The sequence below is a fragment of the Drosophila sulfurigaster genome, chromosome 2R, assembly GCF_023558435.1.
Source record: "Drosophila sulfurigaster albostrigata strain 15112-1811.04 chromosome 2R, ASM2355843v2, whole genome shotgun sequence".
NCBI classification, from domain to species: Eukaryota; Metazoa; Arthropoda; class Insecta; order Diptera; family Drosophilidae; genus Drosophila; species Drosophila sulfurigaster.
In genome coordinates, this window is record NC_084882.1 from 13,474,190 (window position 1) to 13,491,191 (window position 17,002).

The window sequence follows — 17,002 nt, forward strand, 5'->3', positions numbered from 1 at the left end:
ATATTTTCAAAAGTTGGATTTTTGACAAAGAAGTAATCCCCAAAAATCGAAAACAAATAGCTATGTGGAAGTTATACCGCTTACACACATTATTCGACAAATTTTAAATACAAATTACGGCCAGTAATTATGGAAGCTAGTATATTTGGCGTATTTATGTATTTTGTGAAATCTCAATTGCGGTCAGCCTGGTTGAAGCAGCTGCAAAATGCTTGCACGCACACAAGTGTAGTTTATGTACGCACACAAGTAAAAAGTGTAGTTTAAGTGCGCTCAGTGCTGCACTGCGTGTGTGGAAAAGTGCGGGAAATTATTGCAACGAGACTGTTAAATAGCGTTTAAGAAAAAACTAAACGTAAACCAGCCAACTCGTAATAATAAAGTGCGTTGCAAAATGCTATCATTTGTAAAGACTTGAAGAATTAAGCAACAAAATATTGGTGGCATGTTTTGTGAATTTCATAAATCTCTCGTTTCGTTTTGGTTTTTTTCTTCTCTACCACAAAAAAGGGCGCGCGAGTGAGACAACAGTATTGGCGGTGCCGAACAGCAACAAGACAGCTATCCCGCCTACTCTCATTCAACTCACACGTCGCAGACTCAAAGTCTGCTCGCTCTCAAATGTTTGACATTTTTCACATTCAGCATTTTCCCTTTGTTCGTCGGCGGGTCTCGTTGTCATATGGCTCGTATAGACGCTCGTGCGTGCGTAACAAATAAAATTGAAAAAAGAAGAAACGAAACGCAACGCAAAAAATCGGTGTTTCAAATTTACCAAAATAGCGCACAAGTGTAAATAAACAAAATGTTAAATGCGCGTGCAGTGTACAAGTGTATTCAATTCATTGAGAAATATGCGTAAAAAGCGTTATTTCGTGATTACTACGGCGACGACGACGACGACATCAAAACCAACAGCAACAACAACAACTAAGTGCTGCTGCGTTCATTGACGTGACGCGCGAGTGTGAGTGTGTATTTGTGTATGTGTGTGTGTGTTTATGTGTGCTGGTGAGTGTGTGAGTGTGCTGCGAGTTGTTTTCAAATAAATATTATACAAAATACAAAAATCAAAAGCCCGCAGCAACAGCAACAACAAACAAAACACCACATACAATCAAAATTGCAGTGACATCAAAACTGCAAACAAAACATACATACTACATACATCAAATCAAATCAAAAGCAAAACAACGAAATATTTACATCAAGCTCAGTTCAGTCCCGCGTGTCTCTCTTCGTTGCGCGCAAAATTCTGTGTGGGGAAGAAAAGAAAGTGTGGTCAACAGTCATCGCAATCTCTGCACTCAAAATGTCTATTTATCTAAGTGTGCGTGAGTGTGTGTTCTCAGTGTATTGAAGCGGGAAGAAGGAGGAAAGGAGTAAAAAGGAAGTTAAAAGCAATATCCAAGCAACAACATAAATACGAATCATAATAAAAATATTAAACAGAAGAAGAAGCAACAACAACAACACAAATGAAGCAATCACATTTTGTTCAATTTTAAACCACAAATAATCTGTATCCCCCGAGCATTAAACAAGGCGCATAAATTTTTGCCAATGAGTCGCAGACAGTCATTGGATCGACCAGGTGAGTGGAGAATTCACAAAAATTGCCCTTACTACTCACCTATGTATTTGTAATTAGCATTTCAATTCCACATTTACACTAACACATACTCATTTAGTCAGCATCATCATCATTGGCCTGCATACGTGCACTTTGCGCGCACACTCTCTCTCTCTTACTCTCACTCTCTCGGCCGTTTCGTCTCCGTATTCGTCTCGTTCTCTATTTCTTTTTCGGAGAGAGGGCTCTCGTCGTTGTTGTGTGTTTGGAGTGTGCTCTCGCTATTGCTGTTGCTTTTGCTGTTGCTGTTTGCTGCTGCTATAAATAAATTGCTCTCGCCGCTGCTCTGAAAATGCTGTGCGATGCGGCGCAGCTGCTTTGAGCTGTCATGTTGTCCATTGTTCTTCTTGTTGTTGTAACAAACAACAGAGGCGCAGCAACAACTGTGAAAACAACAAGCAACAAAACGCTGAAACTGTTGTGATGCAAAAGGCAAATGTACTAAATGACAGCACCAGTGAATCTTTCCCTTTTTTTTCGTCTTTCTACTGCTCTGTGGTGAATTTCTATGTCTACCTTTTTGTGGCCAACAAATTTTCCATTGATTGAAACCTGACTGGCGCTTGTTTATGACAGCTAAATGCAATTAAAGCGTTCGCTTTTGCCATTTTTTTTTAGCTTTGCTTTTGTTTTGATCCGCATTATGTTAATACGTTCAGCTAACATCGCTGCGGCACTGGGCCGGCACTTTAAGGTATAAAATATACAAAAGAGAAAGTGTCGCGAACGTTGCAACATTTTGTAAAATGTAAATGTGACCCAAAATGTGACGTACATATGAGAAAGCAGCGTATATAGATATATTAAAAAAGGTAAAGGCCAAGAGATGAAGAAGGAAACAGCAACAGAAACAGAAAACAGAAAAAAAAAACACATTGCTGTTCGAGATACTTTTGTATCTTTTTATATATGTAGCTATCGACAACCGCATGGTCCGCATCCGTCTTTCAGCAAGTTTGAAATGCTGCCCACAATTTTCACTTGTCGCCTCAATTTAGCTGGGGCTAAGAGATCATCGCATTGCATTCAGTTATTTGACATTGTCAATGCATGTAAACAAAATGCATGTTAGCAATATTTATGCAAATTATGCAGGCAATAAAATTTTAGCACTCTAAACTTGTTGACTGACTTTTCAATATGCATTCCAACAGTGGGTATGGATACAAAGTACAGAATGTATCTATGAGATACATTACTAATAGATTGTGTATCTGTATCTGTGAGATACTTTGCAAAATACACATGTCATTCTCTTGCACAGTTTAATGATAACCATCAATTAGACATTTTGATTGCACTTGAATTAAATATGCAACTCGTCGCATTTCGCTTGAACGCAACCGCAACCGCCTCCGCCTCCATGTGAATAAAATGCAGTAACCCGTTAATTTATTTATAAAATTCAATGTTGACGGGGCGGCTAAACGCGGCACAGACTCAACGAAACAAATCGTTCTCAATGCAAAGTAGCTCTACAAAATAACACTAACAACAATAATAATACTGGCAACAATAGCGAACAGCAACAGCACCAGTAAAACTTGGGGCAGGCAGTCAGGCAGCCGGGTTTTATATTTTGTAGGTCAGGGTTGTCGCGTGTAATGCAAAACGTGCCAGCAAATTGAATGAATAAGCTCGCCCTGTCTGCCTGCTTGCAACAGCAACAGAAACAGCAACAACCACAACAAACAAACACACAAACTAGGCAACGACTGGGCTAATAAGTAACAAACTGCATAAATTATAACGACAATAACTACAACATGAATTGCGTCGCGAATTGAATGCGTTTGTAAACGCGAAAGGGTTCGATGCCTTGCACTTGGCACCAAACTTGCAATTTATTTAAACAATTGTGTAAAAACGTCGCCGGTCGGCAGCGTTCACAATTTGTTGGCACGCGATGCAAAGCTGGAGGAGAAGCATTTGCTTTGCAAATTTAAATACGTAATAAATTAATTACTTGAAACACACAGATGTTGAAGACTATTTTTCTATATATTGAACTAATGACAGGATGTAAAGCTCAATCTAATCTATATTTATCTATTGGCTTCACTTGATTTACATACTCTATTTAGTAGAAATGTATACAGGCTTATTTGTATTATTTATTGTTTGTAGTTTGGTGTCACGCTGTTTCACTTGTTTCTCTTTGCAGCGCGTGCCAAAAGCTCATTAAATGCATTTTTAATGTTGAATCGATTTTCCACGCTATTAAACGCCTATTAACATTGTCTATCAGGGACTGTAAACGCATCACGCTTTCCATTCAATTTGTTAGACATTTCCCCACAGTGTCTAGTACAATATATTAAGTATGTAGATGTTGTGTTTTATTATTTAAATGTGTTCGCATTTCAATAATTTTCGATTGGTTTCAAGGGCAAAACGATAGCGACCAGTATTTTTGTTGACGGCTCTTTACTGATAAGCAAGCAAGCATTTGGTTTATGATAGATCGATTCATAGATAAACACAAATATCCATACAATAATAGCACATGCTAACATTCAATATTTAAGTGTTTAAGTAACAATATTGTAATGTGATTGCTCTGAGATTCGATTTGACAACCCTTTCCTCGATTAATGAAACGCATCTGTTTTCAGTGAAACCTGTTGGGAATAAACAAGTGTTTGCATTTATTGTTGTGGACATTATTTCTTAATATAAATTGCATTGAGGTACACTATAAATTTAATGTCTCTCGCTTCGCTTTCTCCAATACAATTCTTCCAAGAATTGCTTACATATATGTTATAATCTGCATATTGAGCAACTTTCAGTTGCAGATGATGCCTTTTACTGTTAATCGGAATTGTTGCTTAGTCATAACATTGATAGCGTATAGATAATTAATGTTGATTGTTAAGGTATGTGATTTCATCACAATGACAAAAAAGACAATAAAATTTATGAAATTCTTGTTTAGCAGATAGGCGAACAACTCGATTAGTTGGCCTAAAATATTTTCAATTTCAATTAGTTTATAGCAATAAAACTTGAGATTGAAATCATTTATAATTATTAAAAAAAAAGAAAAAGCTACGATCCCCCAATCCAAAGTGTGCTACATGATGAACATGTTCTTGGAACGAACTACGAGCTTATCAGCTAAAGTTCTTCATAAAATCAGGCAAAAGGCATTTGCGAGAGCGAAACGAGAGTTGTTTCGAGTGTTCTCTCTATTTGTTTCTATTCTCCTGGGTGTTGTTTTGTTGTTGTTTTCAATGCGTTCTCGCGCCTTGAGCTTATCATCGAATTGTTTCGACTGCTATTATTGTGTGTGAGTGTTTACGAGTTGTTTAATGATTTATTAACGCCCAAGCAACCAAGCAGCATGCTAAGAACTGAACAACAAAAGTTGTTGTCGCTTTGATGAACTTTACTTTACTTTAGCTTGGCTGCTTATTACCATAAGCCGGCTCACATTGGATGGAACAAAGCACACAGCTCGATGAGCTAATGCTGTCAATTGGCTGGCACTCCTGTAAGCCGAAATGGCATGATTATTATTATTATTATGATTAATCCTGCAGACAAAAGCGATGCCAAGGCAACGCAAGGATATTTTCCATTCCTATGCAATTTTCTTATTTGTTTGTCCTTTGTATTTAATTCTCGCATTCCCGCTGTGTTTTTTGGTTGTTTTTTCGTTATTGTTGTTGTTGTTGTCGTCGTCGTTCCCTTTGTCGTCGCTAATGAAAGAAATTGCTTTGATTTGACGTCGAAAAAGTTTTCTCATTTGAGCAAACGCACTCCAAAAATTACACGAATCTCTGCGGTGGCTGCTCTAGGTCTTCGTGTCCGTGTTTCACTCTCTGTGTGTATGTGTGTGTGCGTAAGGCTTTTTGTGCCTCTGTCTGTGTGTGTGTGTGTGTGGGTTTGTGTCCATTAAAAGTTTACACTTTTTGGGGGTTAATCGCTGGCATCAAAGTGGTTGCTTTCGTTGTTGGCTGGCTGGCTGGTGGGCGAGAATGTGATGTGTATCTATCTATTAAAAAATCGAGGCGAATCGAGCGAGTCGCGCGTCCCGGAATGGGCAAAGACGATGCGACGATGCCCGCTGACGACAACGAGCAAATGACGATGACGACAACGACGACGACGACGATGTCGTCAAATGCTTTTCTGAGTGTGATGCTCTCTCTCAGGAAATTGTTTTTGTTGCTGTTTGCTAGAGCCGCATCGGCAGTGGCAATAACAACAACAACAACAACAACAGAAACGTGACGGCGAAATTAACGCCAATAACAATGCGAGTAGCGAGAGTCGTTTTTTTTTTTGGTTTTGAGTTGGTTGCAATTGTTGTGTTGCCTTTTTGCTCGCTCAAATGTAGGCAATGAAATAGAATTGACAAATCACACAAAACAGCAACGAAAATGAATTAGCATTGCCATATCGTATGCAAAATATTTTTAGCATAATCTGGCAACCTGTAAATCTTTTTAATCATCTACGTTTGGCATTCACACCACTGTTTATGTGTGTGTTTAAATTCTATTCCCAGTTGGCAGCACCATTTCGAGCAATTTCCGATGCCTCCTGCACTTCACACAAAGATGTTTTGTGTGTGTGGCAGCAGCAAAAGCAGCAACAGCAGTTGGGGCATAAATTATATTTGCTTTGCCTCCGAACTCCCCAACACTACCACAAAATGGCGTCAACGGATGCGGTCTACACTTCGGAACGTCGTGTGTATGAATCTATGAATGTGCTATGTACATATGTACGATATGTACGAATGTCTGTGTGTGGCACACGTTCATTTAATCGATTTTGGTAACAGTTGTGTTGTTGCCATTTTCATTAAGGGTTATTTCGGCTTGATCTGAGCAATGCCAGTGGAACATAACACACACACAATATGCGATAGAACTAAAACGCCGCGTCGTTCGCAGTTCGCAGTTCCCAGTTCACAACACAACAGTTCGCTGTGCTCGGGACGAAACAGGACGAAACGCGAACGCATGTCCTGCCAGCCATCGGGTCGCAATCGTGCGTTTTCAGCTTCCATTTGTGTGTTGCCGCTGCTGCTGCTGATTCTCTCTGGAGAGTTTGTCGTCGGGAGTTTTTGATTTTCGACATGTCGCCGCCACTTCCTTCTCCCCTTTTTCGTACTTGATGCTTGAATTTCAACCCTTTTTTCGCTGTGTGAACACACACACATAGAAAAGCCTCACACACGCGAGCAAAGTTTTGCATATTTATTATAGATAATTTGTGTACAGGTTTTTGTGCTGGCGCGCAAACTCTCAACAACGTCCTGGGAGCATCCTGACCCTATCCCATTCCAGCGTCATTCCCGTTTTGCTGTTGCATATTCCGCATATGTTGTAGCATGTCCGTGTTGTTGTTGTTGTTTCTTTCCTGGCTTTGTACAGCTAACGAAAGGGTTGTGACTCGACCAGAGGTGAGATGAGGTGGTGCAGTAATTAATTTCTGGCTTGTACAGCTGTGGAAATAAATAAAATAAAAACGAATAACGGGGAGCAACAAAATATACATAATGATTCGGGATGATTTTTTTCTCTCGCACTTTTGATATCTGGCAACGCTGCTGCTGCAGTTCAAAGTTCACTTTTGCTTTGGTGCATTAAGTAATTAAGATTAATGCGTGTCGTATAATTGAAATTCCTAGTACGTCTCTGGCTATTGGTTTGCAATTATGCCATAATTAAATTCGATATGGATATTTCTATAAAACGATGGAAAACAAACGAGACTGACTAAAATTGCTGTGAACCTAATCTCAGAGTTGGTTAATTACTCTAATTCACCTTGATGCGATTTGGCTTGATTTAGTACACGGCATTTGCATATTTGATACGGCTTACAACAACAACGAAATGGTATACACACACACACACAAATGCACACACACACACTCAGACTGAATTAAATGATTCGATTTTAATTGAACAAGTTTTTTGTTTGTAGCTTATATTCTGCATTCTCCCAATCGAAAATGCAATTAAATCAATTGATAGACTGTGACAGTGGGCTTTTTACGACTCGGAGATATTCTGTAATTTATTACAACAAGTTGATTGCATTTTATGCTTTTATTATGCTTTTAATTCTATAAAATCTGACCCAAGATGTCATATTCTCGTTAGTTACTATCGATAACTTATGCAATCGATTAGTAAAAATTTTCCTTGAATTTGTTGCTCTCGTTAGTCACAATTGATAGTTTTGCCAGTGGCTGTGATTTCAAGCGGAAATGGCGATAATACCACTTAATAATTATTATTATTATTATTATGATTGGGGTCTGGCTCGAAACTCGACGAAAAATCGATTCAAATTGCAGCAGCCACAACATACAACACACAACACACAACAAGAGTGTCGACTGCATTGTTATTTGCCAGGCCTGTTTCCGGTTTGTCATCGTGTTCGGCCACATGCATTTCCTACACATGCCACAAATGCTCGCAACTCTCGTGTGGCACATTGGACAAACCGCTCTCTGTCTCTGTTTCTGTGTTGTGTTGTTGTTGTTGCGTGTATTTGCCACCGCCTGTGGCGCTACTGGGCGAGCATTAGTACATATTAAGTATGATTACAATTACCGTGTACAACAAGAGCATCTTATTACAGTCGAGCAAGCGCATTTACGGCATTCTATCATCCATTCTGCCGCTTCACTTGCCTGCCATCTACTTCGCTCTCTTTGCCTCTCTCTCTCTGTGTCTCTGTCTGCGTCTATCTTTTGTATTTGTGTCTTGCGCCTTCTGTGCGCTCTGCAGAAATCACTCATGTGCACACTTTTACAATTACACTTGACATTCGCATCAACATCAACGGGCCTGACTGACTGAGTTTTGGCTACGGGCTATTGGATAATGTTTTGGGTGTGTTCAAGGAGCTGCTGAAGGCTTAAGGGGGAGCGGAGAGGGGGGGGAGGGTTGGGTGCGTAATGGGTAAATTTATAATACTATGCCTCGGAAAGTTTAGAGCTGGGCACGAGAAGGAGAAGAAGGAGAATCTCATGCGCGTTCGTTCTATGCCTCTTTGCATAACTTTGCATATAAGAAATGGGAGCATGAATCAAGCGAATAATAAATTACAAACATAAATACATACACACGCACACACACACATGCATACATATTATACACACATTCAAATGTATATATGCTGATAACCGCCGCTGGGTTATTATAAAACAATCCGCTGCATTTGAGTTTGTTTTACGAGAGTTGAGTTTGTTTTTCGACTTCTGCTACACTTGGCAAAATTCTCGCGCTGTAGAATTGACTTTTTTTTTTGTATTCTTGCTCTTGTTGTATAACACTCTTTCCCCCCTTGTGGGCTATGCGCTATTTTATGTGGTTGGCAAATAAATTCAATTGCCTCTTGACTCGTTTTATGTTCATTGAAAGTGCGATTTATGTTCTAACTGGGCTCTTAACTTTTAATAGGTTCATTGCACACACTTAAACATTTTGTTCTGATCCAAATAGGCTAACTTCATTTATTAGTCTTGTATATAATTGGCTGAGGATTAAGAGCTACTTGAATTGGTATTATTTCCTCTTTAAATTGGTTCCTTAAATGCCAGTCGATGTGATTTGTGAATCGAGTTTGAAAGAGTATTTCGGAATTTGTTGCCAGTTGAATTTATTATGATACTTTCTGTAGAGCTTCATTATAAATTCATATGGTAAACATTTACACAAATGGCAGCAGCGGTTTTGCGGCGTTTTTCCCAGTTAACGTACTCTCGATGATGATGATGATGATGATGATGTATGCTCATGGCGATGATGATGATAAAGTGATGGCTAATGGTGGTGGTGCTACTTCTATTGGATTTGGACTCGTTTTGGCTGCGAGCATGATTCAATAAATGCTTGGCGCAGATCAACTGCGAGCTTTAGCTTGAAAGGGTTGGCAGGGAAATATGAGTGGAAATGAAGTTAAATTGGCATCATGTTGTGTGCCCTTTGGAAGTAAATCGAAAATGAATTGTTTGACATTAATGCAATAATCACAATCTCGGATTATGTGCGGCATATCATGTTGGCTGCTTATGACGTATTATTGTTATTATTAAAGAAGGTCACAAAGCTTCAAGTTGTTCCTTTTTTTGTGCTGTTGAACTGACCTAAATTCGGTACTTTATAATGCGAAGCCATGACCCTTGACACAGCACAAGTTTTGTGAGCCACATCGACTTTGAAACTGACCAAAAGACGAAGACGAGGGCAGACAAAACTCTGACCAATGGAATTTGCATAGCTCTGGGGCAGGAAAACACTGGGACAGGCGAATGCCCCCCAGTTGCAGACGTCGAGCCGCATGAATGAATTATAAAGGATTCTTGGACGTTGCCATGCTACACTATATCAATATGTATCTGTATAATATTTATTTTGTATTTATTTGTTGTTGATTTTTCCGTATTGTTGCTTAAGTGTGTGTGAGTGTTGCACATTTGGTGGTCAGACAGGCCAAATGGTAACCCATCTCATAATCCAATTGAGTGTCAACTTGGTGTCAGTTTTCATTTCGGACACCAAAACACTTGACGTTCTCTCCCCATCCCCATACCCATCCCCATCCCCGAACTCTCGTTCTCTTTGAGGGGCGCAGTGGATAATTGGCGGCACTCAGGCATAAAACCGAAACTTACGAGCAATCCTTGAGGTCACTTTGTTTTCCACTCAAGTTTCTACCACCGGTGGTATCTGTGTCTTCTTGTCTCCCTCTCTTTCTTTCTCTATGTCTGTCTGTTCATTCTTTCTTTCTCATTGCTCTGTGTTGGCTTTTTCTTCATGTTTTATGTTTTGTGTTGTCGTTGTCGTTTTTGTTGTTGTTGTCTGTCTGCCAAGTTAACCACAGTTATTTTAGTGTGTGTGTTTGCGGGTGTTGTTGCCCTTTTCTTCTACTTTTTTTTACGTTGTTGTTATTGTTCTTGTCATCGTGGGAGGGAGCAGGCTTCTAAAGTTTTTAATTCGTATGTGAGACGAAAGTTTGGCTTGTCTTTCAGTTTTGTTATTGATGTGTCTGCTCCTTAGGAAATGCCATTTAACTCTACTCGATGTCAAATTCAATTCCAGCTAGAAGATGGACGACTGCTCAATCTGCCATTAGCAGTTTTTGTTTTATTTAGAAGCCATTCAATTTGTTGTCACTCACTCTATAATGGATACTGTTAAAGTACTTAACTAATTACCTGCAATTTAGCTGCGCATCCTAGAGTATTCCACGTGAATTGTGAATGTAAATCTCTGATGGCTAATCCAAAAAAGGCTCATAATCAACCAGCAGACAAAAGGGACTCGATTGCAGTGGGGAGAGCTGAACAACAGCTGCAACAACGTGTAATGGTCGGTTAATGATTACAAAAAAGGGAAATACAATCAGTCGTAAAGTTGCCAGTCGAGAGCATCTTGTGGGCTAAGCCATGCACAGGTAGAGGGGAAAGATGCAGCAGCTGCTCTTGGTGCTGTTGCTTCCTTTGCCATTCAGCACGTCTACTTGTTGCAATCTAAACAATACCTGAAAGAGAGAAAGAGAGTGAATTTCCGAGTTTTATGCGAGACTGACGCTTAAGCTGAAGCCAAAGTGCGCGGTTAAATCGAGAACAATGAACCGATATAAATGCGAAATAAAAACGAATCGAAGCTTATTGACAAACGGGAATGTGGCAGTTACCAAAAACAGTAACAAGAATCTTGCACATTGGCTTACCCAAGGATAACATGCGTTTAAAGAGCTGTCATAGGATACCTGCCAAAACACACACACATCCATACACATGAAAATGTATTGTAGTTACTTACCAGCTGCAAAAATCGTATTACCAGTATTACTTGCCTCCACTCCCTCTCTCTCTCTCTCTGTCTCTCTTCTATTTGCTGCAGTTCTTTTGCTGGGCAATTTTCGAGCATTTGGCTATTTTGGACGGCACAGCAGCAAAGAATGTATTACCTGTTGTCGAAAATGTATCTGCAAGATACACACACAATCGCCCAGCTCTATCTCGTCACTCCTCGAAGAGTGTATTTTGTGCTGTGTATGTGTGTGTGTGTGCTGTTTGTGTTTGGCCCTTGGTGGCCATTGTTTTAGCCATCATCAGCAATATCAGCAACGCTTTGTCGAGCTCCTTTCTTGTCGTTCTGTTGCTGTTGCTGTTGCTGCTGCTGTTGCTGTTGATGTTGTGGTTGGTCCATCAGCTGTCAATGGCTTCTGCTGCTGCCTGCAGCTCCGTTTTGTTGTCTACCTTTTTCAATCCGCTTTGCTCTCTCCACACACACAAACACACGCTCAATGTGCCCAAGTCTTTTTTGTCCAGGTTGTTTATGCCAGTTTTAGTCTGCCATAATTGCTGTGCAGTCGGCCAGTCGAGTAAGTTGCTGCTGCCTACACTGTGAGAAAAATGAAACCAAACAAAACAAGCGAAAATGCCAGTTAATTGGCAACATTATGCTGATTCCACGAATCGAATAAAACGGTTGCTAAGAGTTATTACTGTGGCAGCAGGAATGAATCAATCAGCGCATATACTGCAACACACACACACACACATACACACACCTTTGATTGTTAGTTTGGACTAGTCGTGCATGTGTGTTTTGTTTTGTTGTTTCGTCGAGTGTATTCGTGGTCTTATAAAGTGTGTATAAATTTATCTAGCATTTCCCTGAAAATTATATTCAACTAGCTGGCAAAAGCTGCTTGTGACGCCCATGACAACCAATGGTTTAGTTGGCTGGCTGTTGGCTGCTGGTTGCTGGTTGCTGGCTGGCACCCACTCGAAATCCTTTCTGGTTGCCATGACGAGCATTGATTCAATGGCAGAGCAAACATGTTCAACTGCAAAATTAATCAGGCTTTAGGACTAGTTGTTGCAGTTGTTGCTGCTGCTGATGCTGCTGCTTGGTGTCAGCTGCCGAGCAGTCGAGCAGCCTTTCGTATTCTATTGTCTTCACGCTTTTCGTTCTAACGCTGCAGTCGAGGGGGCGGTGTATAAGTGATTGCATCTTTGTGGATTTGCGTGCTGCAGTGGCCAGCGGCAACTTCAGCTCACAGACTTCACTCAGCTGGAGTAACATAAGCTTCACATCCATTAGTCGTTGTTAGATGTCTGACAATGCACTCGCTCAAACAGTTGCCAGTTGTGCTCTAGGTGCATAGGTGATATCTAATGTCGGTAATTTAGTTGGGTATAAAGACTTAACGGCAATGAAAAGCATTGACAATTAGATTGTGATTTCTTTGATAATATTTAACTTATAAACTAAACTTTAAACATATCTAGTTGACACTCATTAGCTGCATTTACCCAGTAATACTGATCACTAATTTTATGATACGTTAGAAATCAGTTTCTGCTGAATAACATGATAATACTCATAATCATAAAATTGTATGATACCTCAGAAATCAGTTGAATGACTCATAAACTAAACTTTGACATTACTATTTGACATATATTGACTGCATTTACCCAGTAATACTGATCAGTAATTTTATGATACGTTAGAAATCAGTTTCAGCTGAATAACATAATTGAGTAACTGATTTCTGATATATCATACAATTTTATGATTATGAGTATTAATAATCATAAAATTGTATGATACCTCAGAAATCAGTTTCTGTTGAATGACATAATACCATTTAAATCAATTTAGTAGAGAAATAGCTAATAAATACCAATTTTTTCAAAGTATGGGCACACTTTTCAATGAATCAATGAGTTGTGGCGATAATTAACATCATCAAACACACCCTTGAATTGATTTTGTTGATTAACTTTAGCAAAACCAAAACACAAACATTTGTTCTTCGATAAATGTATGTAATCAGTATTATGTATCACAATATACATACCAGAATGGTGAATACAAAAAGTAGGGATCTGAATTACCTGCTGAATGTGTCCATTGAATTGAGGGTATCTCAAAGTTGAGCGCACTCGACTGTTTCTTGTTGATTCTGTATCTGTATCTGTATCTGTATCTTCATCTCACTCTCATATGCGCACAGACTGCTGCTGAAAGAGTGGCTAGAACAAGATATAATATCACAATAGCAACACACACTCACTCTCACTCCCATGCTCTGTGTCTTGGCCAATTGCTTGAGTTGGAGTTGAGCCTAAGCAAACCTCCCGGCGCCGTTCAAGCGCGTCCAAAATGGTAATTTGCTTGAGTTTGGGTGCCGCATCGTTAGTGCCTGAACTCAGAAGAGAACTCAACTGGTTGTCTACCTGATCCGGTCTACACAGGTCGTTGTCTGACTGACTGTCGGACGCGTTTCGTGATCAGTTGAGGCGCGAAATTATCTCACATTAAATGTGGGAATTTGTGCTTTTTTGAATAATTCTCTTTTCATTCTATCCACTTACATCAAAACACTTTAATTGCATTCACCAAAATTTGGGACATTGAACTCTTAATTATGTCTACCCAAATCTATATTATTACTTCTATTTAGTTTAATTCATAAATAGTTTATTCGACAAGCTTTAATAACGCTTCTTTCGGTATGCTTTTGTCTTTGCAGGTAATTATATTTTCCGTATGACATTTCTACACTTTATGGATATGGCAAGGGGATAAATCACAAGCAAGCGAACGACAAATTACAAGTAACAAGTCTTTGGATAATGCAGTCGGTCCATAGGCTTACGCATAGTTCATGTGTCAAATGTGAGTACTTCACTTTGGTTCACTTTGTGGTCTTAGCAACAACAAAATTTAATGACTGCCACAAAGTTCTTAACGGTCATTTAATGCTCTATCATATTTTATACGATGTATTAACACAACTAATTAACTTGGCCGAACAAAGCGCTGTGGGAGGCATTTCTGTAGGCAAAACAGACAGCAAATGATGTCAACGGAAAAGGCAAAGTCAATGCTTTGCTTTGCTTTGCCTTACACGTGACGTTGTCGGGGATTAGCTTTGCTGACGTTTGACTGCTTATTTATTTATAACGCATTTTTAAATGCCACACAAAACCAGAGACATACACACAAACATACAGATTCGACATCTAAACTGGCCAGAGGAGAAAACCAGAGCGGAAGTTGATTAAAACTAATTTCCTACGTAACGCTATTGCCTGTTTCAAACGCAAAGACGGCCAATCTATATGGATATACAAGGAAGAAGGGAGGGTTCGAGGGTTTGTGTCAGAAACTCAACGACACAAAGCAATCAAAGGCAAACCAACAACCAAACGACGACCGAGTTCGAGTTTGAGTTTGAGTTTGAGTTCTTGGATGCCCCCTGATCAACGGCGCAGAACCCAAAGCCCCAAAAGAGCTCCGCTCCAAATTCAACAGCGACAAGCAAAAGTAACGATAGTAAACTAGCCATAAAACGAAAATATATAGAGTGAGAAGTGGAAGATATGGCCAAAAAAGGAGACGCAAAGAGAGCGAGAGAGGTGAAATTACTTTGAGTACTTCTACCTAAGTTCACTTCTAACGTTATAATATGAAAGAGAGTCGAGTGTTGTTGTTGTCGTTGTCGCTGATGTTGTTGGTGCTGTTGCTGCTGCTGTGTTGCTACTTTGACATTTGTGGGTTAAGAAAATAATTACCCTAATATTTATAGAGCTTGTGTGTAGCTGAGGCTGAGATTCGAAATTTAATTGCCTTCATTTTGTTATGGCTCTTATAACGCTGTTCATACTATACACTTCCCATCGGGGTACATAACTCCACTCAATCTCTTTATGTATTACAACAATTTCCACTGCATTAACTTTACAACGAACAAAAAATGTACTTGCTCTCAGAAAAAGGAAACATGTTGATGTTTATAGGCTTTAAATTTACATTAAATCATTGCCTCTAGTTTTGTTATTAATGACTTTGAAATTTAACAACTCATCAATAGTTTCGCCTCTCAGTGCAGCTCCAATAATCAGATAGGTCAATACCTAGGTCTGCAAGGGTATAAAAAGAAATAACAAAAAAAAACTTTATTATTGCCTCGATGTTATTACTTCATTCTTGTTAATGATTCTCGAAATGCTTTTGTTTAACGCTCTTTTGATTGCGTTACGTAGCTCATGTATCTGTGTGTGTGTGTATGTGTGTGACGACGGCTTTATGATGAATGAATGGTCAGCTCTTTGGGGTTCTCTGTTCCTTGGGTTCTCTGTGCGCTCTCTCTCTCTTTTGGGCTAATGTAAATTGCTATTTTTATTATTGTTGGAACAGGCCAAATGATTGCTTTGCATGTTGTGCCAATGAACCCGTCCTACAAAGCCAATTCAATGGCTTATAATACTTACTATATACGACCAGCATTAACGCCTGTTCCCCAATTAACACACATCACGTGCCACGTGTACACGAACTTCGTCGTCGTCTTCTACCCGAAAACTGACCCAATTTGATAGTGTTGTCGTAAAATATATAGTTTGCATGCCCCCAAAGCGGATATCGAAATCCATCTAGCGTCTCTTTTTTGCTCGCTTCAATGCAGCTCGTACGGAATTTATTTTTAACTTTTGTGCGAAAAACTCAAAATGATAAATAATACATTTATATACAAACATATTTTTTTTTTGCTGAATGTGTTTGTAGTTGCGTTTTTGTTGCTGTCGGCGTTGCCTGGCTGCCAATTTGCCTTTTATTAGGCCAACTACAGAATGTTTTTCATGGCTGTCAGCATTTTCTTTTTTTTGTATTTCATTTTCATTTTTAATTTTGTTGCTACCTCTCCGCTCTCTTCTCTGTCTATGTCGTACGAAAGCAGATTTGAGCAATTCTCGCCCACCCAAAATTTGTGGGGCATATTTCGGCTGTGACCCATTGAAGAAAGCCCCCCATCGGAAGAATTCAAGTATCGACATGAAATTTCTGAAATGTGACTAGAAATTTGTGCACTCTTCTCTCTCTCTTTCGCTTTAATACGTAAACATTTTATTTGGTTTATTTCGCTTATGTCGGATTTGTTGTTATTATTATTTGTTGCTGAATTGCCTATGTTTTGTCTTGACTTTGACGTCTTTTGCGTTTCTTGCGCTTAGCTGAATTTGCAGTGAAGCGAAAAGTTGTCGAGGGGCGCTCTCAATGGGTTAATGGGCTGAAATAATAATAATTGATAAATTAGCGTTTCACAATATGATTTGCTTGCTCCACTCAACTACACAATTCAATGCGGAAAAGTGTTCAAAACAGCAGTGAAATAATGTTGACCCACAAGAAATTCATCAACAGAACTAATCGCATTAAATTTGTGAAGTTTTTTTGTGTGTTTGTTATTACTGTCGTTCATTCAACTCGGTGGAGTGCGATCCATAACAATGAAAAGATGAAAAGAAACAAAAAAATAAAACGAAAATAATCAAAAAACGACAATGAATGGAGACACCCACGCGTC

General features: G+C 39.3%; 1 protein-coding gene across 1 annotated transcript in view; it reads left to right on the forward strand.

Annotated features, from left to right (window-relative positions):
* The first annotated feature begins 71 nt into the window (after positions 1 to 71).
* LOC133839390 (mucin-2) overlaps positions 72 to 17,002 on the forward strand; it is a 54,328-nt gene continuing 37,397 nt past the window's right edge. The window contains 1 exon segment of the mRNA XM_062270900.1: positions 72 to 1,594. Coding sequence (XP_062126884.1) covers positions 1,564 to 1,594 — 31 coding nt within the window. The 5' untranslated portion in view covers positions 72 to 1,563.